We start from the raw sequence: 27,870 nt of genomic DNA on the forward strand, positions 1-27,870 counted from the left end.
CTGTTGGTATTTTCTGTTTGGTATTGTTCCCGTCTATTTTTGTCTTGTTTATTTATTCTTTCCAGTTTTCGTTCCCATCTAGTTTGTCCTGTTTAATTTTGATGGCCTGTTTCAATATCAACCCTGTCTGTCCCGTCCTGTCTGGTATCGACCCCATCTGTCCGATATCTGCTCATCTTCATTTTCCTCATTTTGAGGTTTTTGAGTTTTTCCTTGCCCTCATGTTGCCCTTGCCCTCATGCCCAGATCAGGGGATGGTGTAAAAATAGTCTGAAAAAATAGTCTGTGTAATAACCTGTGAAGCCCTTTGAGACTCTTTGTGATTAAGGGCTATACATATAAAAATGACTTGACTTGACTTGCTCGGACAATTTGTATCGATCTCGTCGGTCTCTGGCTTCCTGTCTTCCCACGCAAGACCGCTGCCTAGCGTACATGACTCCCCATTTCCCGTAAAATAAAAGGCTTGTGTGAGAATGTCACGCATTTGGGTCCTGATCCTGTTTTGGTTCATGACAATGAAAGCAGATACATAGATATATAAAATAACATACAATAAAAAACATAATTGCAGGAAATATTTTTTTTACTGCTTTTCATTTGAAAAAAATATTTCCCTTATTCTCCCCCCCAAAAAAGTAAATAAATTAAAATATACATATAAAATGTGAAAAATTATCTATCAATGGAAAAAGAAAAGTTTGCTTAGAGATATCTTTATCTTACTAACTGGACTTTTTGCAGTGGTAAAATAGTATTTAAGTATTCAATTTAATATGACTGCAAAGTCACATTCAGAGTTTCTCGGTGGAGCCGGACACTCACCTGGTCTTCAGCCGAACCCAGAGCCAGAGTCACCTCCGCCAGCTGCATGCTGAGCTCCGAAGGTAAACCAGCTTGCAGGTCTTGGTACTTGGACTGCTGTGTCTCCGCCATGCGCTCCACGCTCTGCCGCCTGCTGACCACCCCGCCGTGCGCCGTCTGCACAGGAATTGAACTTGGTTTTCTCCTCCTTCGGATGTGCTGCGTCGACATTAATGCTCACCTCCAACTCTTGGAGTAGTGTGTCCAGGTCGGCGGTGGGACTCAGGAGCAGGCCTCGAGTGTCTTGAATCCAACCTTTGACGAGACCTAACTCCCTCTCCACATCTTCTCGTTCTCTCAATTCTTGTTGCACTTGCAACCTGCTGCTTCGAACCTGGGACACGAGCCTTAAAAAGACAGAAGATAGTGTTTATTATTTGACCGCTAGATGTCGCTCTATTGTGTCGCGCAACCGAAAATGAGTGCTGAAAGGCACACGGATGAATACAAACGACGGAAACTCAAAGTGACCGAACCGCATATTTTTTCTTCTCGTTTCTTTTGCTCAATACTTCACATGTCACAGTTGCCATGGCACCCAATTGTCCCCACCCCTGTGGCTCATTGAAAGATTGGCTTTCCGTCTATTTAAGCTCAGTGCTCTCATTCTTCCTTTGTCAGTCTGTCAACTAACTTCTGCCCCGCAAGATGTGGGTTTTGACTCGGTCCTGTTTCCCGTTGGTATTCCCTGTCCAGTATTGTTCCTGTTTATTTTTGTCCTGTTTATTATTCTCTCCATTTTTTGTTCCCGTCTAGTTTGTCCTGTTTATTTTCGATATCCTGTTTCATTATCAATATTTTCCGTCCCGTCCTGTCCGGTAACCATCCCATCTGTCCGATATCTGCTCGGGCAATTGGTATCGATCTCCTCGGCCTCTGGCTTCTTATTATTTCTTGCCAGACTGCTGCCTAACGTGCATGCCTCCCCATTTCCCGTAAAATAAAAGGCTTGTGTGAGAAACGTCACACATTTGGGTCCTGATCCGGTTACGGTTCCTGACGTCGCAAGCTTTTTTGCTTTGGTACTCGTGGCAGCAAGATGGCCCACAATTATAACAACTTCCTCTCGGTGAGGTTCACGTGATCAAATCGAATCCATTCAAAATGTATTTGTATAGTACTTTTCAGGCAACGAATTGCAACTCAAAGTGCTTGAAAAAACATTCTATGAACATTAAGAAAATAAAGTCCCCCTCCATTTTTCTCCATCCAACCCTGAACACCAAATATAGACACACACAATGGTTTAAATGAAATAAAACCTAAATAAAATTTTAAAAAACAAAAACAAATTAACTATAGTTATAGCAAGGCACAGACTAACCATGTGAGGAGAGGGACCTGAGGGTTATGTCAAATAAATGCAAATACCTCAACCTACTAGTATTTAAACATATGCATGCTTATGTGTGATACATGCATATTTGTTTCTCATTTAATGGGTAAGAAGAAAAAATCTTTAAAAATACCATCAAGTTGAGCTTTGTTTTTGTTTTTCTCAGGGAATGGGCTGTAAAGTGTGTTGCGATGACAGATAATTCACATTCATGAGCATTAAAGGGAGAGTGTGTATCATTTGACCACTAGACGTCGCTGTACTGTGTAGTGTAACTGCAACCTAGTGCTACAAAGCACAAGGCAAAGTAGAAACTACGGGAATTTTTTTTCATTTATTGCCCAGCCTTTTGCGAGCTTTTTTGTACCCATAACTGTTTCATACCACTAGGGGGTGCTAAATATTACACTGTTCTAAAACATTTCAGTGTAGAGAATTTTCATATTACTGGAACTTGTCTTTATGTAATTTAAGGTTCAATTTTTTGATGTATTTATCTTTTTCTTTGTCGGAGTATGACATAAAGTATGTTGTTAGAATGGGAATAAATTATATTTATGAGCTTCAAAGGGAGAGTGTGTATTTTTTGACTACTAGATGTCCCTGTAGTACAAGCGAAAAGTACAAACTATGGAGACTCAAAGTGACCATGAAATAACATGATTTGTCTTCTGATTTTTTTTGCCCAGCATTTCGCAAAGCGGTTGGGTAGCTGTACCAGCAAGATTATAAATAAAGGTTTTTTATACCATTAGAAGGTGATAAATAACACACACTTTCCTATTAAGACAAATAAAAATGTGGAATTTCAGCGGCGTTAATCACCCACCTATCATATTGTTCCTGCAAATGCTTGATTTCTTTTCTCGCTTGGTCAGTCTTCTTGTCCCCCTCTTCTCTTCCAAGGCTGGAGATGTGTAGCCACAATAGAGCCAGAGTGGACAGTTCTCTTTCCACCTCCAGGATGAAAGAGTCGTGGTACTCCAGCAAGGTCTGCAGCGCCGCCCTGGTGGCTGCTTTTTCCACAGTGCCGTCTGGAATACGGTTGTGGAGGTCAGCAGAAACGGAGCGAACTTTTTCCATCTGAGGAAAACAAAGCCAGGAACAAGAAAGAAGTGCCACATGTCAGGAAGTGGCTGTCCCCTCAGTTTGACCTCATTTCCCTTTTAGGCACAATAGAGCTTTGTGGGAATTCTTCAAAGATGGTGAATGAGCTCGGAATTGAGGCTACATGACACGAAACAACTGGCGGCTAGCCCAGAATTACATCACAGGCCAGGAATCGATTTAGGATTGTCTGACCCAAACCGGGAGTAAACGAGGAAAGTTTAGAACTGCTCATGTACAAATTAGGACTCAGGCTTTGCTTTGGTTGTGGCTTCATGTTTTCACAACCAACACATATTACAATTAGAATTGTATTTACCATCATCGAAAACAACATAGTGAACATTGTTAAGAATAAAATTGGACGTGGAACTCCAGGATAAAGTGACATATAAATCTTAATAGAAAAAAATGGAATAAAAAGAAAGAATATTAGGTCAGGTAATATTCATAAGTCCACCATGTGCTTGTTTTCTCCATTGGTACAAAATCTTAATCTATTTTTCTTGTTTTACGACATCCAACTATTTTATCTTATATTTTCATTCCTTTTTTGCATTCTTTTTAAAAAATAAAAATAATATTCTAAGTTATAGTTTTGTCATTTAACTGGTAAAAATTTTAAAAAAGGTCAATTATCTTATATTTGTATTTGTTTTGGGGGTAAAATAAAAAATAATCATAAAAAGTGTTAAGACAAAAATTAAAAGGAGCAGAAATTTTATGAAGAAAAACATTAATCAAAAGGAGCAGAAAAGTTATATTTCTTCTCATTTTCCATCCATCCATCCATCCATCTTCTACACCACTTATCCTCAGTAGGGGCCCATCCCAGCCACCTTCAGGCAGTGGGCAGGGGACACCCTGAATTAGCTGCCAGCCAGTCGTATTCCTCTCATTTTAAGAAATAAAAATAATTAAAATTAACGGAAATTACATTTATATTTGCTCTGATTTTAAAAAATGTAACTAAATAAGCCAGCAAAAAATAATTAAATATTTCAAACACAACTTATTTAAATCAGCAGAAATCAATCTAAGTTTTTAAAGCCCTTTTGATGAAATTATACTACAATGTTAAAAAAGAAATGATTTTTATTTCTAATTAATTATTATTTCTTTTACATTTTATTTCAAATTTGTTTTTCTAATATAATTTCTCGGTCATAAAAGTATTAATTCTCTATTATACAATTTATTTTTATGAGATTGTTTCTGCTTATGGGGCATTTTTTATTTTTTGCAAAAAAAAAAAAAATCATCCATCTATCCATCCATCCATCTATCTATCTATCCATTTATCTATCTATCTAGACATCTATCTATCTACCTTGGTCATATCCCTCAAGTGGGATAACCGACAGCAAGACAAACACATACAATAACAAATAAAATAAAAGTAAAGAAAAAGAAAAAAAAAAAGGGAAAAAAATGGCAAAAAAAACACAGACAAAATTTTCTGGACCATGGCCAACCCAAATGCCCAAACATCCAAACAAGTTGGGCACCTCGGCACCTAAGTTGGTCATGCTTTCGTCCCTCCAGATGAAATGGGACAAAAGAAAGCGGCCATGTCACTCAGGTTAGGGTGACACAACACACTTCTGTTCAACAGAAGGGCCCGACAGCTTTCACTGGTTTACCCCTGCCGCATCATACAGGTGCCACTATCCTTTTACAACACCTCTCCACTCATTCCTTTTACTTTCTATTGCACAAATTCAAAAAAAAATTGTGTGCTGCCTCCTTACCTTCTCATTGAAGTTCCTCCATTCGCTCGCCGTGTCCTCCAGCGCCCTCTCCTGCGCCCTCGCCACACTGTGAAGCCTGCTCCATCGTTGCAACAGTGAGCAGATCACACGATTGACCACAACCAAGTCGGACTTTGCAAGAAGCCGCTCTAACTCGACCGCCTTTTCCTTCAAAGCATTGAGGGCCACCTCTTGCATGTCTGCCTGAGTTGCCAAAGCCTACGGAACACAGCAAAGAAACTTTCTTGAATGCGTGGGAGATAACGCTTCATATCTGTTAAATGTGCGTTTCCCACTTTATATTTGTCACACTTCTCTTCAGCCTGCTGGAGACTGTCAGCTCGAGCCGTGGTGAACTCGGCCATCTTGCACTCAGCGTCGTTCATCTGTTCTGCGAGCCTCTCGCTTTCGTTTTGGAATGAGGCCCAGAGAGAGGAACATCTAGGAAAAATTAAAATAACACTTGCTGACCGCACTATATAGAGCATCCGGGAAAAATATCAGGTGAATAAATCCGTACTTTTTGTGAACTTCTCTGCAGGCCTCCATCTGCTTTCTAATGTCCTTGCTCTTCAGTTGAGCAGCTCTGACTTCCTCTCTGAGTTGGCTCATGGTCCGAGCGTCCACAAGGGCTTCCAAAGTCGTCATTTCCTCTAAAATATTAGTAAGGTTCTTCTCGTGGGAGCTTATTTCTTCCAGGTTCGATTGACAGTCTGCCCAGTCTTCAAGTTCCACACTTGTGGGTGGTTTCAGGAGGAAATGAGCAGCACATTCCAGACATTTCTGCAGGCACTGCAGGGATGAGTGACGCCTTTGGAGCAGACTGAGAGCTTCGGACAGGGCCACCTGCAATAGAAATAAATTATATCCCCTTTTTTTTTTTTTTTGCAAAATTACAAAATGAAAGTGATATTTTTTGTATTTTTGATATTTATTTATATTATCAACTATTGTAAATAAGAAAATCTATCCTTATACTGAGCAAAATCAAATTATTTAGTAAACTGTTCACAAGAAAAGAACATAGTTAAATACCCCCCCAAAATCTAAATAAAAATGTACTGATTTCAAGTATTATTTTCCTTATGAAAAAATGTCATCATTTTTCTTATTTTTTGAGATGAACAAGAAAAAACTGTATAATAGCAAACAATAATACATTCTCTTTATTATGAGATCAGGGGATCGTGTAATAATAGTCTGAAAAATAGTCTGCGTAATAACCTGTGCAGCCCTTTGAGACTCTTTGTGAATAAGGGCTATACAAATAAAAATGACTTGACTTGACCTGAGTATTTTTCTTCATAAACTGGTCAGACAAATTTTCGATTTGAATTATTGTCTATCCTATAGCATCTATATTAATATTGTTATTTTACAAGAAACTCACATTATACTGTATATACAGTAAAAATAAGACATATTGTCATGGTTGCCCTGGCGCCCAATTGGCCCCGCCGGTGTGGCGCCAGCTGCGGCTCATTGACATATTGGCTTTCCGTCTACTTAAGCTCAGTGCATTTTTCCTCGGTCCTGTTTTCCTGTTAGTATTCCCTGTCCGGTATTGTTCCCGTTTTTTTTTGGTCCTGTTTAATATCAGTTTCAAGTTTCGTTCCCAACTATTTTTGTCCTGTTTATTATTCTCTCCAGTTTTCATTCCAGTTTTCCTCTGGCTTCCTAACATTTTTTCATGATCAATCATGAAAATACATTATGGAATAGAAATGTTCTTAATTGAAAGAATTTCAGCATGTAACTGGTAAACTTTCATCAATTTGTATGATGTTCCTTCACGCCAGACTGGAGCCTAACTTGCATGACTCCCCACTTCCCGTAAAATAAAAGGCTTGTGTGAGTAACGTAGCGCGTTTGGGTCCTGATCCTGTTCTGGTTCTGGACACATATGAGAAAAATGATCTGTCATGCTTTGAGTATACGTGCAGTGTATATACTTTTTTCTTAAAACGTCCTTTTTGAAGTGTTAGATGTATTTGTAAATGTGAAATAATCTATATACATAGATATGGCGGCTGTGCCTTACTGTGGGAATTTTTCTTCCCACTTATTATACAACATTAAAAAAAAATCAACAACAAATGAGCTACGCATTACTATCAGTTTCTATTCCACGCAAAACAGCGATTTCAGTTTGCGATCCCCCACCTCTGAATGTATTCAAGCCATATCCCGAGTGTCTACAGTACAAAATACAAGAGGTTGAAGAAACTTACCTGTTTGTTAATAATTTCCTTTTGGACTTCAGTTCCCAGCATCCTCAGCTCCTTTAGTTCCTGCTCCACATGCTCTGGAACAGTCTCCCTTTTGCTGCGATATCTTTGTTCCTCTCCAATAAACAAGGAATCCATCACCTTCAGTTTACTCTCCACCTCCTTTCCCATGATTTTTACTACACGCTCTTTCTTTTGCATCTCCTCAAGTTTGGTTTCTAATAAGGTCAGAGGTTTCATCACAATGATCTTAACAGAGGTCAGCCATTTTTTCATATTTTCCATATCTTCTCTGAAATCTCTGCATTGTGTGGTGTCTTTTTGGATTTCTTCAATGCAGTGTTCAGTATCAGTGCATAAAGAATAAGATGTTTGAAGACAAGCTTGCATTTCCTCTAAGGTGAAGAACCTTAAAAGGCGAGTGTCCGTTAGTTGGTGACAAGCCTGTGAGGAAAGGCCATCCAGAACTCGAAGTAAGGCGTAAAGTGAAGACATTTTATCCAAGACATTTATTTGTTTGTTGGATTTAAGAGTGTTCAAATTGTCTTTGGCAGACTCCAATTCCTGATCAAAGTTCTTTAGAAGCTTGTGATGCTCATCTAATGTCTTAGAAGCCTCATTTAGATCTTTAAGAGTCTTTTTTGTTTTACTTTTCAAGGAGTTGTGAAGGTGAATCAACTCCTGAGTCTCCTCGGCTCGATACTTGTGGCCCAAACAGAGCAATGACTCATTTTTACAATGAACTTCTCTAACTGCACCACTTATTTCCTTCAAAGCTTCAGCTAAGTTGTGATAGTCATCCACAAAGAAAACAAGCTCTTCATTCGTACTGATAGTCTTCTTCTCCAGATTGTCAAACTGCTCCTGAAGTTTCTCCACGGTGCTTCGAGTCGCCTCAAAGAAAGTGCTGAATTCCTTCCGGTCTAGAATAATTTGCTGCAGCCGGTCTTTTTTCTCTTTGGCCAAGGCCATGATGCTGTTGTACTGCTGCGGGAGGGCGTTGAGTCGCTCGTCCAGGTAACAGTGGTCAATCTCATTGAGGGTTGGGAGAATCTCCTGGCCAATCCGCTGTACGATTAGGAGGAGGTTCTCATGCTCTGAAGCTTCTTCCAGGACTTTTTGAAAGGTAGACAAATGCTCCTGTAAATCAGAATTGTCCTCAATGTCGCCGAGGTTGATTTCAGGGAAGGCCACAGATTCTGCTCTTTGGAGCCAGCAGCAAGTTTTATTAAGGTCCACCTGGAAGTACTTCCTGGAGGTGAGTGCTTTTTCCAAGATTGTGACACGCTGGTTGGTTCGGAGGAGGGCCATCTCAAAGGTCACCTGGAGCTCTTGAAGTTTGGCCAGGGTTTCGTTTCGTTCCTTGTCCGTGGCGTCCTTCTCAAGTTCCCGACCTTGAACCCAGAGCGATGCTAATTCTCTCTGGTAAGCCCGGAAACCGTTATGGATGCTCCGACAAGCCGCAAGCTGTTTTGTCAGGTCTTCGGGGAGGAGCGCAATATGGTCATCTATCAGGGCCTTGCCCTCTTGTTGTTCCACCCATGAAAGTGCTCGGCTAAGACCTTGAAGGAACTGAGTTCTCTCTGTAAAAGCCTAGAAAAAGAGGAGTGTGTGTCAATGCATCGTGAAACATTGTCTATTGTGCTACAGGAAATGCTAAAAATATAAGAAAATAACAAAAAAAAAAAGCCAAATATGCAAAACAACTGTACTGAATTAAGAAAATGGCAGAAATATTACTTATTTTATTTACAATTGATTCAGTTTTCAAAATAAAGAATCAAATTGATTTCTTTATTTTAAAAGTGATGTCGGGTCAAGTCACATTTTTTGTATAGCCCTTAAAAAACAAAATACTTAACTTTTTGTGTTATTTTTGCTTCATTTTTGTTTATTTCTTTTTGTTACATATTTTGTTTCATATATATATATATATATATATATATATATTTTTTTTTTTTTTGTCTTCTTCTGTTCAAGCAGAAAAAGGAATTGACTATTTATCTATCCATTAAGTTACTCCAAATAGCTTTTTATATATAGTTTTTATAGTAAAGCACAAATATTTTTTTCTTGTAAATTAAGAAAAGAATAGTACAACTTAGCTATTTTTTTTTTATTTTTTTTATTTTCATTTATTTTTCATATTATTTTTCTTACCTTAGTAAAAAATATATATTTTAAATTAAAAAAAAAACAAGCTGAATTTCACCAGGAAAATGTATGACAAATTTATTACAATAATCTGTTGATGCCCTTGCAACTTCCATTGCGGCCTGGTCAAGAGGATTACCTTGTGCGTGGCCCCTTCTGAAGTTTATTAATTTTCCTCATGCCAAGGTTTTTGAGATTTTCCTTGCCCTAATGTAGATTTCAGATCCGGGGATGCTGTAATGTAGTCTGTACAGCTCTTTGAGACTTTTTGTGATTAAGGGCTAATCAAATTAACATAACTTGACTGTACCTTTTTCCTTTGTATACAATGCCAGGCTTTAAGGAGTGCATTATCAAAAGTATAGTAGACAAAAACAAAATCTATCAATTGACCTTGCATAGGTACTTCCTCCTTTGGGAGACCTGAGCCTCCAATGAGTCCACTTCAGCCTGGGCTTGTTGGACTAGCTCCTGAAGGCATTTCCTCTCACTCAAGCCCAACCTGTGTAGCACGGCCTGCGCCTCGCCCACCGCTTGGGACAGAAGCTGCTGCCTGGTCTCCAGCTCCACGCAAACACTCAGGTGGTCGAACAAAAAGCTCTGGGCCAGGTCAGGAGGTGGGCTGGTCTTCAGCACCGAAGTGAGAGCAGGCTGTTGCTCTTCCACCCACTCACGGGCATCCTTCAGCTGGGATTCCACCCGGGTCAGATCTTCTAGCAATTGCGAGGAGTCTTGGATTTTCTTCTGGATTAAAGACTCCAGCTGGGTCCAGCGTTGTTCAAGATGAGCCACCTGAAGAACAGAAAGTTTTTAATGCCATAAAAATTTGATCTAGTTGGAGAAATGTTACCTGTTGTTTGACCAGTTCCTTGTCCAGCAGGCCTATTCGAGGAAGGATGGCTTGTTTCTGCTCCCGGAGATCTTCCAGTAAAAGCCGTTGTTCTGCAAGATCGCTAGACAACTTTCTCAAAGCTTCCACATGCTCCCTTGTACTTTCAGTGTCAGCCCTGTTTTGCAACAAAAAGCATTGTTAGATTACTATAAACGGTTTTTTTAAGGAGGTAAAGTTGTTTTTTAATATTGTTGGATTAGGTAATGTTTAAATATTTTTGTAATGGGCAAGCATTTTTTTTTTATAATTTCAAAATAACAATAAAATAAAAATAAAACAAATAAAAATCAAATCAAATAAAAGAAATACTAAATGAAAATGTAATAAAAGTAAAATTAAAAAATACAAATATATATATACATATAAATACTAAATGAAAATGTAATAAAAGTAAAATTAAAAAAAATAAATAATAAATAAAATACAAATGAATATTAATCAAACATAAAGTAGTTAAAAGGAGCAATATTTGATGCTGAAGGAACAAGCTTTTATCTTTTGCAGTGTAGTCATCCCAATCAATTTGCACTTATGAAGGGTTCTTAATACGCGTGTATAAAATTACAAATTAGTAAAATATAAGAAAGATTGTGGATACCTGGCAAGATAGTCCCACTCCCTGGACACTTGATGGAAAAGCTCTTCAACGGCGGACACGCTTTCCTGGTACTCGCCGCTGCGTTGCATGTCCTCTCCTCGCTCCGCCTCCAGTTCCTCGGCACGCTGGCCCACTTCGATCCAGATCATGCGCAGTTTCCTCGCTTCACCCACCAGGTTTGATTCCCGTCCCCCCGTCAGCTGATCCACTGCCTCATTCAAGCGGCTAACCTCCAGTTGCCTTTCCCTCACCTGCTGGAGGAACTCCTTGAAAAAAAACATTGACAATGTTTAATTTGACGTTCAATTTAATGTTTTTGTTCTTTTTACTCTAAAACATTTTCGAAAATGCAAACCTGTGCTTTGTCCAGCTGGTTCTGTGCAATTCTGGGCTCAAGTTCTGCCGGACACCTGATGAGGTTTTCGAGTTGATGTTCAGCCTCTCTAAGTCGTATCTCCAGATTAGCTTTGTGGTCCTCGACGGCTCTCCACCTCTCGGCAACCTCCTCACAGAGCAGCATACGCTCCTCCATCTTTTCAGAAAAACAGAAACAATAAAAAAGGAAAAATAGAAAATAGAAAAACAACGAAATCACACAAACATATACATCGGTTCAAAAAAGGAAAAATAAAATAAATAAATGAAAAAATAATGAAAAGATCAGACAAAAAACTATTTTACCCACAGTAAAAATATGCTTACAAGTATAGTTTGACATTTTTAAATATGTTGAATAAATAAGATAAAATTTAAAAAAAACAACCCCAACATTACAAAAATAATAAATAATAAACAAATAAGGGAACTTTTTTTCAATATATGAATCAGTCTATAGCAGGGGAACCTGGAATCCTTTTGAAGCTAAAATACTTTTTATTGATAATTAGCGCAAAGGGCAGCCAAAAATCTGAAAAATTATGGGTTGAAAAAAACATAAGAAATACCCTTTTTTTCCATAATAAAATTAGTTTACGGGTACTGTTTGACGACTTATCATAAAAATATATATATAATAAAAAGATAAACCAATAAAAATATAAAAATAAAAATATTACAAATGCAAATAAAAAAGACACAAGATAAAAAGGACAAGAATAACCAACACAGGTATTGGTTGTATAAATATGATCATATACTAACTCGAACGTCCTTCCACCCCCCCTAAAATATTCTGTTGACATATGAATGCCACAAACCTGAAGTTTGACCTCCTGTATGGCTGAAGCTACCTCCTGCACAGCAAGAAGGGAGAGGTCACAAGAGGAGCATACTAACTGAAGGTAAGTGCTGGCCTGCTCCCGGAGGGTTCTCTCCTGCTTCACCTGAAAAAGCAAATCAAATATCTCACAAATTGACTCATTACGGTCTTTTATATGTCAATTACCTGTTGCAGTGCCTCCTCCAGTCCAACAGGGGTCACTGCAGGAGGTTCTGGTACCCGGGAGGAGGTCGTCAGCCAAGTCTTGCACTGCTGCAAGGTGTCTTGGTGACTTATGTGTCTTTGAAGCTCATTGTCCAAGCTTTGATATACCTACAAAGTATTTCAAGACATACTCAAATAGGCAACAAAAAAAGAACATTACATTACCACAAATAATTGTACAGTAGACGCACGGGTAACAGTGTCCCTAAAAAAAATAAATAAATCATTTACCAAGCCCAAAACGTACAAAATACCGACATTGTAGGTATGTATGAGTTATGTCTCTAAAATGCCTGTCTGCTATTGATCAACATCATATAAAAATCTGGTTTACTGTTGGTTGGCGTCACTGCATCAATCATATGGTGATAGGCTGAACTACCTCCATTTTTTTGTCTTTGTTAAGTTCAAAATCTCGTGTGTCAAACTCTAATGTCTTCAATTTTGGGTTCCAAAATGTGCAGTGATGCTAAAGGGAGAAGCAAAAAGATTAATACAATGTAAATGAAGAGTGGGTTCTGAGAATCCCCTCCTCTTTATCAATCTCCTAGAAGGAGTCAAGAACTCACAGGGGATGGAAGAGGGATGCCCTCAACCACCCTAAGACTTGGGGTGCTGGATGTGCATGGTTGAAGTACGATTGAGAGTAAGAGAGGTGAGACTGGAAGTTTGTTTCTGAGAAGAAACTTGGACGTCATTGCATTGAATGAAACTAAGTTGAGAGGGAGTGGTGAGGTGTTTTGGCGATGTGGTAGGCAGAGTGTATGGCGTGAGTACAGGGAGAGCTAAGGAAGGTGTGGCTTTGTTGATAAGTGAGAGAGTGCATATGATGTGGAGATGGTAAGCCTGTGTGCGCTGTGGGGGCCTCTGTGCTGATGAAGTGTTGCACGACACAGAAACTTACCCCTTGTTGTGCAGTGGGCTTAATGTTCGGTGTCAGGTAGGGAAGAGCGAAGTAGAATGAATGTTTGGTGAATGCGTGTCTTCTTAATCACCTCCCATTAGAGGGATATGGCTTTGATGAAATGAAATGAAATGATCTGCATTTATATAGCGCTTTTCAAGTCAATGACTTCCCAAAGCGCTTTACAGTGTGCTTCACATTTCCCAATAGCGGCCTTGTATTGCAGCCATGTAAGACGCTAACCTGCTTATTGGGGGTATTAGGGGTTCAGTGTCTTACCCAAGGACACTTCGACATGTAACACGGACAAGCCGGGATTCGAACTGGGATCCCTTGATCCCAAGAGGAGCGCTCTACCTCCTGAGCTACTGCCGCTCTGATATATTGATAGATAGATTATATCCCCCGCCATGCGAAAAATCACCTGGCTATCCCCATCTCAATACGGATAGATGTAATATCCCAGGGGTCTACAGTGCATGACAGGTGTTGAATGCAGAGGCGTCCATATCCGATAAACCCATATCTGATTGACAGCGTTAATTCTCAAAGAAAGAAAAAAAAACGTCAAGGAGAAAAAGACGTACTGGCACATTGCCTGGAGTTTTTTGGCAAAAGCTCTAAAGCTGGCACGATGGCAAGTGGCAGGCAGGATATTAGAGCTTACGTCGAAAGCGCATTTGGCAGATAAAACATTTGGGGGGTGGGTTACAAATTGAGGAGACGCCAGCAGTGGGGCTGGATCAAACAATGCCAGATTGGCGTTGAAGAAGAAAAAATGGCGACTCGGGAGGTCAGTAACGATGAGGGAGCCTAAGATGCCAAAACGGGTAAAGTGGAGCTGGATTAGTATGAAAACTGTGGAGGTGACAGAGGATATGTGGGGATTAATATGCACAGATTGAGTTGGTGCCTTTGGCTGTGGGGTCTTGGTTTGGGCACCACCGTGTTCCTCCGTGCTGGTGCCGCTAAGAGACGATTTGGTTGTCATATCGAGTTAGGATTAAGTGCTAGTTTTGGCGTCTCCTCTGAATGAGGTTGATGTTAGCCGAGCGTGACTCTGCATGTGTGGCCTTATTTGACATGTATAGAGCCACAGGAAATTGTTAAAAAGTTAGAGAAAAAATAGTTGAAATTATCTAAATTATCAGATTATGTTGTTGTAAAATTTAAAATCATTTACAGTGTTATTTTTATTAATTGTTTTAACAAACAAAGGGAAAAATACAGTATGTTTACTTATTTAGATTTTTTGTTTTCAATAGTTACGTTGCCCGCCTTGACAATTTTAACAATTAAAGAAATTTTTTTTAATAAATGAATGAATGAATGAATGAAAACTTTATTCGAACATTAAAATAAAAACAGAACAAAAACAATAGCTCAACAACAAATTAATATTACATAATATATTCGAAAACTGGTAGTAAGAAGCAAATGCTTATATTCCCTACCCCTTCATCTTCCCTATTAAACACACCAACTATATAACAACAATTGTAATACTATTAATAAAAATAGTTATGATATAACAACAGCAACAATAACACAAAGCTAATTATAGTTCTAGACGCACTATTCCCAATCTCTCGTATCACTAAATAAATGAATTGATATATATTTTAAAAATATATTTACATGTATATAAATACTGTACATATTTTCAACTGGCAGGTTTCACAAATTTTGTAACCTATTACTCTGCAAAAAAATAATGGTACCATTGTGATTCATGTCAACTTAATTCCTATTATTGACTGTTTTAGTACGTGGAAACAGGTCACGTACCCGCTGTGCCGTGCTGCAGATGGCAGAGTAGCTATCTTTGGTCCCTTGCTGGTGAGCGTGGACCTGCTGCCTCAGCCGGTTCTGCACGTGCTCGTCGCAGTCCTGCACTAAGTGGTCCCCAAGCTGCTTCAATCCTACCAGGCGATCCTCAAAGCCCGCAATCTCTTCCATGATCGCCTGCAGATGGAAAACAAGGACATATATATATATATATATATATATATATATATATATATATATATATATTAAAAAATAGATTAAAGTATGTATACTGTCTACATATATTTTTCATTAGCTGGTAGAGTAGCTCAGGTTAAGATCCAATAATAATCTGGTTAGGATGCCTCCTGGACGCATCCCTCAGAATGTGTTCTGGGCATGTCCCACCAGCAAGAGGAAGCAGGGACAACCCAGAACACAAAGGAGAGACGTCTTTAAGCCTGCCTGGGAACGTTTTTGCATCCGCTCGGATAATCTGGACAGAGTGGTTGGGGATAGGGAGGTCTAGGTATTCCTGCAACCTGAACCACGATATGTGAAAAAAGATGGATGGACAAAATGTCCCCCTATTCATCTAATTTAGCCTGGGAATGCATTGGGATCCCGTCAGGTAAGATAGACAAAGTGGCTGGGGATAGAGGGGTCTGGGTATCCATGGGACCTGACCTAGGATATGTGGAAAAAAGTGGATAGAAGAAGTAATTGTCTCATTAGGTCTCCATATTTGCCTGGTAATGCTTCCTTCAGCATTTCCTTCACCACGTCTTGTGAGTAAGGGCCATACAAATAAACATGACTTGACTTGGTGGTCACCTTGTGTCTGGCTAGTTGCTGAGTGGCTGCTTCCAGGCTGCGGCTCACGCTGGGATCAGGGGTCACCATCCTGCTTGACATCTGAAGCAACCAGCGCTCTGCCTCCTGGAGCTCCTTGTGGTAGGCTTCTTGTTCCCTTACCTGCGTCTCCAAGTGTGCCACCCGAGCCTAAAAAGCACGATCCAGATTATTTGTTTCACTGCTATTAATCCGTACAAATATCAACGGTCCTTGTCTCCATCACTACCATTGACAGCTACAGACGTCAATAGTCGTCATGTTTCTCTGCAATAATCAGTTTCATTCTTTGATATACCGTGGCCATGCCGCAAAGGTCAGCGTAGTCCTTTTGCAGTCTATTTATTTTATCTCGAACGGATGGGTAATGGACGGACGCTAGCAGACCATTCCCTTTCTCCATCACCGACTTGATGGAGCCGTCATGGGACTGAACCGTCTGCAGGAGAGCCTGGAGGGCAGACAAAACAGGATAACTGTGTTTTAATAAAGAAAACCCAAAGGAAGGAAACACGTAAGCATCGACATGGAACGTAAATGTATATTTTCATTTTCCTGCGCACATTTGTGTGCAATGACAAGGCATTCTAAACTGCCCAAAATATGTTTATATTGCGACACTGCCTTAGTACACAGCCAAAAAAAACCCTACCTAATTGAGAGAAAATTTCACTCATTTTTGGTGTGATTTTTCTATTTTTAATTAATATTAATATTGTATTTTTGTTTAAAAAAGGCATTAATATTATTAACAGACATATAAATCTTGTCTAGAAGCTGGTAGGATCATTTTTGATTATTCTTTTTTTCCAAATCTAAGCGGAAAATATTTTTAAAACAAGAAAAATACTCTATTTACTGCTAGATATTATCCTAAATATTTCCTTAAAACAAGAACAATAAAACGAGAACTGCTAGATAAGATACTTTTTCTTATCGCAAGGATTTTTTTATATTTGTCACGGTTGCCATGGCGCCCAATTGGCGCCAGCTGCGGCTCGTTGACAGATTGGCTTCCCTTCTATTTGAGCTCAGTACCCTCACTCACCTTTAGACAGTCCGTCAACGTACCTCTGCCCTGCAAGACGTGGGTTTTGACTCTGTCCCATTTCCTGCCTGCGTTCCCTGTCCGGTATCGTTCCCGTCAATTTTTGTCCTGTTTATTATTCTATCTAGTTTTTGTTCCCGTCTAGTTTGTCCTGTTTAATTTCGATCTCCTGTTTTAATATCAATCCTGTCTGTCCCGTCCTGTCCGGTATCGACCCCATCTGTCCGATATCTGCTCGGGCAAGTGGTATCAATCTCGTCGATCTCTCGCTTTCTGTCATTCCACGCCAGACTACTTCCTTACGTGCATGACTCCCCATTTCCCGTAAAATAAAAGGCTTGTGTGTGAAACGTCACGCATTTGGGTTCTTCTCCAGTTCCGGTTCATGACAATATTGTATGTGAATAACAAGAAAAAAAAAGTCTTGAAATAATAAAAATATACCTGGAATTACCCTAATGCATACCAGTATGGTAAGAATTTGTTCTAGCAGTGTAGCAAGTATCTTGTTACTTGGACACTGCAAAGACAACAAAATCCAACCCTATTGCCAGAGTTACATTTAATATTTCAAGATTTTTATGAAATAAGGAATACATTTCCTCAGCGCAATAAAATTTACCTCATCTAGGAAATGGTGGATATTTTTGCTCATTTTAAGAAACATTACCTGTAGCCACAGAACAAAAAACATAACTAAAATATGCAAAACTAAAAAAACAAGGTACATATCTTAAAACAAGAAAAACTACACCATAAATTAGTAAGGTTGTCTGCTAGTGGGGTCAGATTGTATTTTTGTAGTGTAAAATAAGCAATTTTTTAAACAATATTTCCATGGTAATTTTTACATTTCTTGTACAAACACACAGTTTCCCCCCCCCCCCAAAAAAACACCTAGAAACAAATGTCAGGAAACATGTACAGTAAACATGATGACAGACTGACTACGTTTCCCACAATCTTCATTCATTAAAATAATCTAAGCAGGCCCCATGAGCCATTCATCCTACAAAGTGTGAGAAAAGTTACCTGCTCAAACCGGTAAAACAAGAGAGAAAAAGAACACAGAATATTTATTTACACGGCGATTGAACAACAATAAAAGTGCCATGGCAACAAGACCATGAATTACCGGATTTTACAACGCCTTCCTGCGCTGTCAACCACTGAGGCTCATTAAAGTTAGACTTCAAACAAGTTGGGAATATATCCTACTTTCTGAATTAAAAAAGAAACTCAAGAAATCCACCATTTTACCTTGTATTTGGCCAGCTGTGCCCTCCTCTGGTAAAGCTCGGCCTTGGGCTCTGGTGGCGAACTCAGTGAGGTCTTAGTCTCCGCCAGCCACTGGGCCTGAGCCTTGTAGCGCTCCTGGAATTCCTTAGCTAGAAGTGAGGCGCGCTCCAGGAAGCTGTGTTCGGTCCTCAGCCAGCCTGCCAGCTCTTCCAGCTGGGAAAGACGGGCCTCCACCTCCACGCCAAGCTTCTCTGCACCGGACTCGTTCAGGACGTCGGCGGCTCGCTCTGCCCGCTCCCTGAGGGACTTCAGGAAGCTGTGCCCGTGATGGAGATCTCCTTGCAGAATCTGGAAATGGAGTGTGGAACATCTTAGGAATTTTGAGGTTGCCAGTTTGATAACGTCGTAAAAGTGAAAACGTGCACCTTTTATAATAGAATAGTATTTAAACAGGCAGAATCAATTGCAAAAATAAGGATCAAGAAATAAAATATTAATATATTGTATACTATACATAGGCGAGATCATTTTTTACACTCGCGTGTGCTTGTTGAGGATGGGGATGGCTTTGTGGAAGAAACCGTCTTATAATGTTGTCAACAATATTCCACAGACTGGGCAGAGAGCAGCTCATGATTTTCTGGGCTGTGTTGATTACTCTCTAGAAGGTTCTTGTATCTGATGGAAATGTCCTCTAAAATGAGCAGAGAGCAACAAATGCTTTTCTGGGATGTCACTCTCTGGAAAGTTCTTCTTTCTGCTGGAAAATTTCTACAAATTAGGCAGAGAGAAGCTAATGGTTTTCTAGGATTTTTCAATGACCGTCTTTTATGTTCTCTTCTCTGCAAACAATGTCCTCCAGACTGGGCTGAGAGCAGCCCATTATTTTTGTGTTGATGCCTCTCTATAAGGTTTTTCTGTCTATTCAACAATGGCCAGAGAGCATACCATTTTGTTTTAGGCTGAGGGTGTCAAACATATGGTCCTCTGGCTGGATCAGGTCGCCAATATATTTAATTTGGCCCACGAAAAAAATGCTATTAGAAAAAAATGAGCCACATCTTATCTAACAATGACCTGCAGTTTTAAATATGTCCACTGGAAGTTAAGCGCCACTCCAATGATTCATTATAACAATAATACAAAACTACCATTTTTTAACAAGGGAATATTTAAAGCATCCAAGTTCCCGAATTCATCCTAAGATTTTCATTCAAAATAAAAAGCAGACCTTAAAAGATTTTAAAAAATTGTACTTAAATTTGTGTTTATGTGCTATTTTTATCCCTTTCCAGTTTGTATGAGTTTCCTTGAGTTAAATAAACTGTAAGGTAAATGAATTCAATAGTTTTTTTGACAAAAATATTAAGAAATTAAATTGTAGTGCAGGAAAAACTATATTGGTGAAAAAAAAATCAATACTTGTTTCACAATCATAATTTAATTAAATTAAATTTAACCTTACAGCAAAGGCACACGTTTTATCCAGTTAAATTACAAGACCAGCCCCCGAAAGAGTGCATGTTCTACCGTGTGGCCTCTGAGCTAAAGTGAGTTCCAGGCTGTGTTGATGACTCCCTGTGAGGTTCTCCTATCTGCTCGCAATGTCCTCCAGACTGGACAGAGAGTTGCCCATGATTTCCAGGTCTGTGTTCATGACCCTCTGTAAGGTTCTGCTGTCTACTCCCGTGCTCCCAGCACACAACACCCTGATACTGTATACCAGTATGCTCTCCACAGGACACCAGGAACATCTATTCCAGGAGGTTTTGCTGAGCACTCTCGGGAAGTGAAATTGCTTTGCTTCACACAGCTCTGAAGATGCTAGACCAAGACATTTGAGACGTGAAGGTATCCAGTAGAAAGCGTGGTTGAATAATACAGAAGGAGGAGCCTATTATAAATGAAGAAGGCCCTACAGGGGTTTCCAGGGTAACGCAAACTCGATGGGGCGCCATCTAGCTTTCATCATGGTTCCATTACCGCCGAAGCGGAGAACCGAACTACTAGGTATTTCCATTTATATGTGTTAACGACATGATGTGCCTGCCCGTGCACGTCCACAACGGCAACGTGACAAGACCCCGCCGTCTTCCCGGTGACCTACCTCAATACGGCCTTAATGAGACAACCCACACATGCTTTGCTTTAATAAAACCACAACCCGAACAAGAAACAAGAGCATAATTGACAGTTAAGGTCACTTTGGCCGTCTCCATTTTTTTCTTAACCTGCAGATGATGGTGCCCTTAAACCCCACACCCACCTCTACCATACATTCCTCAGTCCATATGGTGCGTTTAGGATCCACAACTGATTTATTCCAGGCTGCTGAACATTAAATATGAGTGACTGTGCACTGGCCGATATTCCTGCCATTCATTTTCATTGTGCTTGTTTTCATCAATAACCTGAATACTGAAATTAATATTATCTATGTAAGAGTTTAGATGTCCAGAAACAAGACGTATATATTTGTGTGTGTACGAGATACGAGAAGTACATACAATTTCAAACCCCACTCCAAAAAAGTAAAATAAATAAATTACATTATTCTGATATGCTATTCTTATTTTACAAGGGAGTTATTATACAGTAAAAAACCAGCACATAAATACTAAAAGTGGAATTAATGTGTGCCAATTCAACCAGATTGTTATTTGTCTATTCATTTTGTATATTTCTTTTTTGGGAGCGGTATCCGGATACCAAAATCTTGTATTGTTACTGGCACATCACCAGAGGTTGCCTTTCATTTTTCCAAGGATCCATACAATCCTGAATTATCTCAAGTAGTGTAAATTTGGTTATTGTAAATGATTTATTCTACATTAAGGTTGGCAGAATTTCAAATAGAGTTACAGTTATTAAAAATGTAAAATTTTCGAAAATATATAAATAAAAATCAACTATTTTTTTGAACCTGGAGCACCAAACAATAGTGGCTAGCGGCGAGCAGTGGCCCGCAGCTTACATGAGTGGGTAGAAAAGGAAAACACTGGAAAAAAAAGACAAAGATGCCTAAATGAAGAGAATACCCATCCATCCATCCATTATCTGTACCGCTTATCCTCAGTAGGATCGCGGGGGTGCTGGAACCCAACCCAGCCATCTTCGGGCAGTGGGCAGGGGACACCTTGAACTGGTTGCCAGCCAGTCGCAGGGCACACAGGGACAGACAATTCGCTCGCTCATTCACACCTAGGGACAATTTGGACCGGCCAATTAACCTGACGTGCATGTTTTTGGAATGTGGGAGGGAACCGCAGTGCCCAGAGGAAACCCACGCAAGCACGAGGAGAACATGCAAACTCCGCACAGGAAGGTTGGTAACTGGATTTGAACCCATGACCTCAGGACTGTGCCGCACACACGCTAACCACCGCGCCGTCGTGCTGCCCACAAGAGAATACCCATTTCACATAAAAAGTTTAATTATTCTCCAAAAAAGGTTGATAACAAATTAAAAATATTTATTACAAAAATCTAAGTGTATGCCTTGCCCATCATTTGCTAATACGAAATCAATATGTCACAATCCATTATCTGCACCGCTTATCCTCAGTAGGGTCGCGAGGGTGCTGGAGCCCATCCCAGCTATATTCGGGCAGTGAGCAGGGGACACCCTAAACTGCTTGCCAGCCAGTCGCATGGCACACAGGGACAATTCGCTCACTCACTCACACCTAGGGACAATTTGGACCAGTCAATTAACCTGAAACGCATGTTTTTGGAATGTTTTTGGAAACCCACTCAAGTACGGGGAGAACATGCAAACTCCACACAGGAGGTTCGATCTCGTGACCTCAGAACGCTGCCGAGCACGCGCTAACCACTGCCCCACCGTGCTGCCTGAAATCAAAATAATTCTCACAACAGTGCTGTATATTGTAACTTGTCATACATAGATCCTTTAATTATTTTAAGTCAGTCTTATGTACAAACCCTTTGCCATTACTCTATACTGCCACTCTCTGTGTCAATGCATAATCATTGTAGTTCACTGTTGGAGAATTGATCTCCAATAAGGCTAAATACATAGCGCACGACACCCGGCCCTCCTTCTTTATCCTCGTCATCGCAGAGGGCCGTCGCACCCCGCTAACACCTCCCACCGTAAGTGGTGTCCGCTTTGTCTCTATAACGACAATGGATCAATAAAACACCTTGTGGTTTGAGATCTTCACACCAGCTACGTTTTTTTAATGCAGGCGAGCTGCTTGTCCCAAAAAAACAAAAAACGAAAAAAATGCCATTATTGCAGAAAGACTGTGCTAGAGGGGGGTTAGAAAAAAAGCCGATATAGCACATCGTCTTCTTGTCCAGGCAAGCTGAAGCTGCCAACAAAAATGTGTTGCCCAAGCAAATATTCTGCGATGCCGGGTTTTCAAAATCTTCCCACTCAGGATTTCACAGAGAAATATTAATTAACATGCTTCACACTTATTATGAACGTGTAAGATTAAAAACAGTGCTTGTTAATCGACTCCACTCCACCAAACGCATTGATTAAATCATTACCTCCAATGTTTTCATCTTTTTTTCCAGTGCGTTGCGATCTAGAGGTTCCGAAGCGTCGCTGGCTTCGGCGAAGCTTCTCTTAGTGGAGTCCAGCCACTCGGTGAAAGAGGCACATAGGTTGTCTGCCTCGCTGATGCTCTTCAGCTCCTCTTGGAGATGCTTGATGTTCTCCTATGGGAGATGAAACCAATATTTTTATGCGTGAATTTGTCCTTCTTTCAAGGCAGATTTTATTTCTAATCATTCGGGTATGCTGTAAGATCTTAGTCCTCCAGGTTTATTAATGTCAGGACCAGAACGGAGACAGGACCCACTTGCGTTACGTTTCTCACAAGTTGTATTGGAAGAAAGAGAAAGGGTTGCGCCCACGATCCGGTAATTGCAGGACGCGGGAAGCAGGTCGCTCTGAACACGGGAGTGGATCTTCTGTGGCGAGCGATGGCGGTGTCGGGAATGGAAAAAAGGGTCAGTAGCCAGGATAGGAGAGCAAAAACGTGTTCGGGGTCGTAAGCGAGTCGTTAGCCAGGAAAGGAGAGTAGACGTGGTTAGGGACAAAAAGAGGTCGAAGGCCGGGACGGGAGAGTAGACGTGTTCAGGATCAAAAACGGGAGCAAAAAACAAGTGGGAGTCAGGGTCGAAAAAGGCTTGCCTAGTGTTAAGTGAGGTTCGCAGACGGACTGACAAAAGGGGACAAATAGGAGTGGGTTGAAATAGGAACAGGGAGCCAATCAGAGTCCGAGACGGTTGGCGCCAAAGGAACGGGCACGGGTGATTCACATCGGTAATCATGACAATTAAAGTGACGTGTAAATCACTGCTAGAGGTCTCAGCAGTAACATTTCTAAAACGTTCGAATCTTAAAAAAATTTATATGAAATAGTACAACTTGAGTGAAGAGAAGGTATATGTGTTTTTTGCCAAATTCAAGCACTTTTGAAGGCAATTATCCAATTTCGCCAGGATCCGGCATTTTGTATACCTGTGCTCTTCGGCGCGACGCCTAGGGGCGTTGAAGCTTTACATGACAACACCATACAAACTAACGGAAGCTGCCGTTAGTCACAAGGGAAGAAGAAATGCATTTGCGAAGCGAAGCCACCGGAGCAGGCGTGTCAGCCTCATTTTTAATCAGACTTTTCTTCATTTAATGAGATGTAGTAAACATGGCACTATTTCAAGCATTTACAACCAAATCGCAGAAGATTCAAGCACTTTTCAAACCTTGATAAAAAAACATATTCAATTTCAAGCATTTTCAAGGATTTCAAGCAACCGTCTGAACCCTGTCGTGTTTTCTTTAAATGAATGAAGTGTTCTAACAACACTAGCGGTCGCTAAATAAAACACACTAAGGCTTTAAACAACAAAACTGTTTCCTCTTTTGAAGTTGCACCCCAGCGAGCTATAACCACTGAGGACCAAAAGCTCTGTGAACTGCCATCAAAACAGAAAAGACCACTTCCTCCCACCAACAGTTCATCTACAAAGAAGCGGGGGGATTGCACTCTCCACTTGACTGCGATTTTGAGTCAATAACGCTATGAGATTCAGGCTTCTTTCGCCAGTTTGACACACGACTTGTTCCATGTCCAAAAACCCTGCGGCGAGCAGCTCCAATTAGCTGATACCGCTGAGCGTGCACCTTTCAAGTAAGGGAAGTAATCGACGCTTCACCTCCTCCCCGACTTCGTATAATTACCGGGGAGAGCGACATCACAGTGAAGCCAATTTGAGCACAGGTAACTTTTGGACTCGGCTGTCGTTGGAGGTGTAAAAATCAATGAGCTTTTTTTATCGGGTGTTGGATGGTCTGTTTAGGCTCCCGAATAGAGGCAGCTCATCGATTTTAGTTTTTCAAAGACCCCCCACATGAATGAAAGGGACAACAGATAGAGAGAATCAGAGGATGAAGGATACTTCAGTCGTTCAGTTTATAAAGCCCTCAATGGAAAAAAGTCCACATTATGAACATTAAATATAACTTAGTTGAGATAAACCACTAGACAAAAATTAATATATAAAGCAATAATACAACATAAGATACACTATTTCAAAAGAATTTCATGCAATTGTTACAAGTTGCCAAGCAGATGTGCTCGATCAGATACCAGATTGGATTCTGTTAAAAGGAAACAAAAACAAAAAAATCCACGTACATTAAGTAAATAAAACCAAAAGAATAACAGATGCCGTATGCAAAATAGAGCCCACATCTGCAGATAATGCTAATTGCGTTTCAACGACTAATTTAAAATAAAATTAAAAACTTTTAAAAAGAGAGTTGTGGAAAGTGAAAGCTTTAGCCATTGCCCTCACCTGTGCCTGCTCGTTTGGCGCCAGCTGTTGCTTGTTGCCTGATTGGTTCCCCTCCTATTTAAACTCAGCGCTTCCATTCACTCCTTGTCAGTCCGTCAGCGAACCTCCGCACACGCAAGGCAAGCACTATTTGACTCTTGTTCACGTCTGTCCCGTCCTTACCTGTTTCCTGCTCGTCTGCCCCTGGCTTCCCGATCGTCTCCGGCTCCCTGACTTTCCTCCCTTCGACCTTGCTTCGATCTCCCGCCTCGGCTACTAGACCCGAGTTTGCCCACTGACCACGCTCTGATCGCCCGTCACGGCTACTCAAATCGTTCCCGCCTTCCGACCACGCTCCGATCCCGTGAGCTCCCTGTTCCTCCTGCCCAGTGATCGCCGGATTGCTGGCGCTTGCTTCCCATACCGGACTTCTCAGCTTCCGCAATAAAGTTTGTTGTAAAACGTTACGCGTTTGGGTCTACCATCTGTTCTGGTTCTGACAAATATAATTTTGAGTAATTTATTTTCACAGCAATTTATTCGTGAATTGAATAGTTTGAATTACATTTTTGTCAGTTGAATCCATAAAAACAAGTCCTTATTTAAACTATTCAAGAGTTAATATTTTCTAATTAAAGCTTTAACTTTCACAACACGAGGAAATTGTGTTCACTTATGTAAGAGCCTTATAAAAACCGAATGGGCTAACTAAACACCTTTTCATTTCAAATACCTCAAAGTAAAAAAGGATTGCCTAAAGTTAAAGCTTTAACTCAAGAACATTGACATCACTGAGTTTGTCAATGTTTGATCACAACTTAAAGAAGCTTTGAAGCTTCAACACAAGAGTTTAACTTTTGAGTAAAAGCTGTAACTTTCAAGACTATACACAATCAGGTTAATTTCATTATTTTAATTACATTTATGTCAGATTTATAAAATAGTCCAACCTTTATGCTGAGGAGCAGGCAGTGGTAGCGTGTAGCTAAATTGGTTGCCGTGACGCTAACGGGACCACTAATGTCGGTTTCTTCCAAAGCCTGCTGGGCCAGGGAGGCAAGTCCTTCCACTTCGTCTTGTCGCTTCAGAACAGTTTCAAGACACAGCTGACCAAAAAAAAAGACAGTGACCTGGTGGTTTCTTGTAATTCTGAGAGCTACATGCGGGCAAAAAGTTTCTAACCTTGAGTTTCTTTAGCTGAGTCTCCTTGGTGCTTCTCTCCGACCTCCTGTGTCGCCTCAAGTCGGCTTCCTTTTCCCTGTCCTGCAACCAGTGCTCCAAAGCCAGGAACCTGTGGCTCAATTCTCGTAGTCGGCTCAAAGTTGAGGTCAGCTGCGTTTGGGTCTCCTCCAGGTGGCACTGGTAGGCTCCCCACTCTTGCTGCGCTGTATCAAGGGCCCGGTCCTCGATCTGGGGAACGCCCCATGGGATAACCCGCTCTCTGATGGTCAGCACGGAGGACAGTAGTGATTGGCCGTCCGAGCAGCGTTCCTGGAGAACCTTAGGAGAACAGAAGAAATACAGTAAACCCCCTGGATGCAGCATCCTTGCCTTGTGACATTTTCACTTTAGGGTGTGGAAAGGAGTTTTTTTTAGCCCCTCTTTATGGCGTTACAATACGAGATCAACATAAAAAATTTTGCATTCCCAAAAACGTGTTCGTGTGTAGTGATGAGTCAATCTCTAAGATGCCTGTCTGCGATTGGTCGACGTCATAAAAAATTGCTGGTCTGCTATTAGTTTGCATTGCAGTGTCATGAGATTACTGATATCCTATTGGCTGAACTACCAGCCACTTGGTCTCTCTCTCTCTTAATCCAATTTGGACTGTCCGAATCAGCGATGCAATTCTTAAAACATAATAACCATGGAAACGAAGCTTGTGATTTTCAAGAAATACAAAGAGGGCATGCGCATCGTTACCCTTGTTTGAACCTGCAAGTATAATTATTTATAATGTCCTTTTATCCCTTAATGAATCGTTCACGTCTACCTCTAATTCTGTTCAGAACAATGGAACTCAGATGTTTACCTGTAGCTGCTTGAGCGTTTGCTCAAGTGTCTCTACGTTGCCCTCCGAATGGGACAACAATGTCAGATTGGAATGCTCCTGTTCCAGCCAGTCCTCAAAAACATGCAAACCTCTCTGGTACTCCTGGTGGATCAGTACCAGTCCCTTGGCCTTATTGACTGCATTCTTTTAAAAGACAAAAAATATTTCAAATAACAAAACAGTTAAAAACAGACATCATTACAAACCTTGGCCTTTTCATGAAGGTTGTCATATCTACTCTGGAGCTGCTGGACTTCCCGCTGGGTGCAGCAGTGCTCAGCCATGTTGGCCCCCTTTGAGGCTATCGTCTCCAGAGGACAACTGTGGCTCAGCACTTCTTCATACAAGAGCTGGAATGAAAACAAATTAGTTTATTGTTGGGGCCCTGGAGGGAGCCCCTGAATTACAAATGTCCTTTATAGAACAATGGACGAGGGAATATGTCCTTTGTACACGAGTGTTTTTATAGTCTTATTACCTCGAGTCAAAACCTTAAACCGTCTTTGACTCCAGTTTTAAAGAAGGCACAGTTTTAGCTTTATCTTAAGTGTTAAAACAGCTATAATGTATTGAAGCATGGCTGAGTTACAACCACTTGATCAAAAAGAGTTTTTTTTCCAGTGTACATGTGCAAAAGGTTCTGTGCCATTCTTAAATTAAGTTGTCAAATCTCTATTATTTATCGAGGGTGTCAGGACCAGAACGGAGACAAGACCCAATTGCGTTACGTTTCTCTCAGTTTTATTAGAAGAAATGAAAGGTTTGCACCCACGATACAGTGATCGCTGAACGCGGGAAGCAGGTCTCTCTGAACGCGGAAGTGCGACTTCCGTGGCGA

At 40.5% G+C, this 27,870-nt stretch overlaps 1 protein-coding gene across 1 annotated transcript in view; it reads right to left on the bottom strand.

Moving 5' to 3' along the window:
• syne1a (spectrin repeat containing, nuclear envelope 1a) overlaps positions 1–27,870 on the bottom strand; it is a 198,191-nt gene that overhangs the window by 76,689 nt on the left and 93,632 nt on the right. Inside the window, exons 64-85 of the mRNA XM_088325643.1 lie at positions 27,239–27,382; positions 27,012–27,176; positions 26,162–26,479; positions 25,930–26,085; positions 22,685–22,855; positions 18,185–18,511; positions 16,175–16,327; positions 15,859–16,026; positions 15,046–15,222; positions 12,315–12,461; positions 12,127–12,252; positions 11,286–11,462; positions 10,931–11,196; positions 10,291–10,447; positions 9,834–10,232; positions 7,290–8,879; positions 5,579–5,904; positions 5,355–5,499; positions 5,059–5,277; positions 3,030–3,283; positions 1,046–1,211; positions 826–981 (exon numbers count right to left, since the gene is read on the bottom strand). Of these exons, the coding sequence (XP_088181769.1) occupies positions 826–981; positions 1,046–1,211; positions 3,030–3,283; positions 5,059–5,277; positions 5,355–5,499; positions 5,579–5,904; positions 7,290–8,879; positions 9,834–10,232; positions 10,291–10,447; positions 10,931–11,196; positions 11,286–11,462; positions 12,127–12,252; positions 12,315–12,461; positions 15,046–15,222; positions 15,859–16,026; positions 16,175–16,327; positions 18,185–18,511; positions 22,685–22,855; positions 25,930–26,085; positions 26,162–26,479; positions 27,012–27,176; positions 27,239–27,382 (5,907 nt within the window). The remainder of the gene's footprint in view (positions 1–825; positions 982–1,045; positions 1,212–3,029; positions 3,284–5,058; positions 5,278–5,354; positions 5,500–5,578; positions 5,905–7,289; positions 8,880–9,833; positions 10,233–10,290; positions 10,448–10,930; positions 11,197–11,285; positions 11,463–12,126; positions 12,253–12,314; positions 12,462–15,045; positions 15,223–15,858; positions 16,027–16,174; positions 16,328–18,184; positions 18,512–22,684; positions 22,856–25,929; positions 26,086–26,161; positions 26,480–27,011; positions 27,177–27,238; positions 27,383–27,870) is intronic.

Source organism: Urocampus carinirostris, chromosome 20 (genome assembly GCF_059441175.1).
Source record: "Urocampus carinirostris isolate Australia breed hairy pipefish chromosome 20, RoL_Ucar_1.0, whole genome shotgun sequence".
In the NCBI taxonomy this organism is placed as follows: Eukaryota; Metazoa; Chordata; class Actinopteri; order Syngnathiformes; family Syngnathidae; genus Urocampus; species Urocampus carinirostris.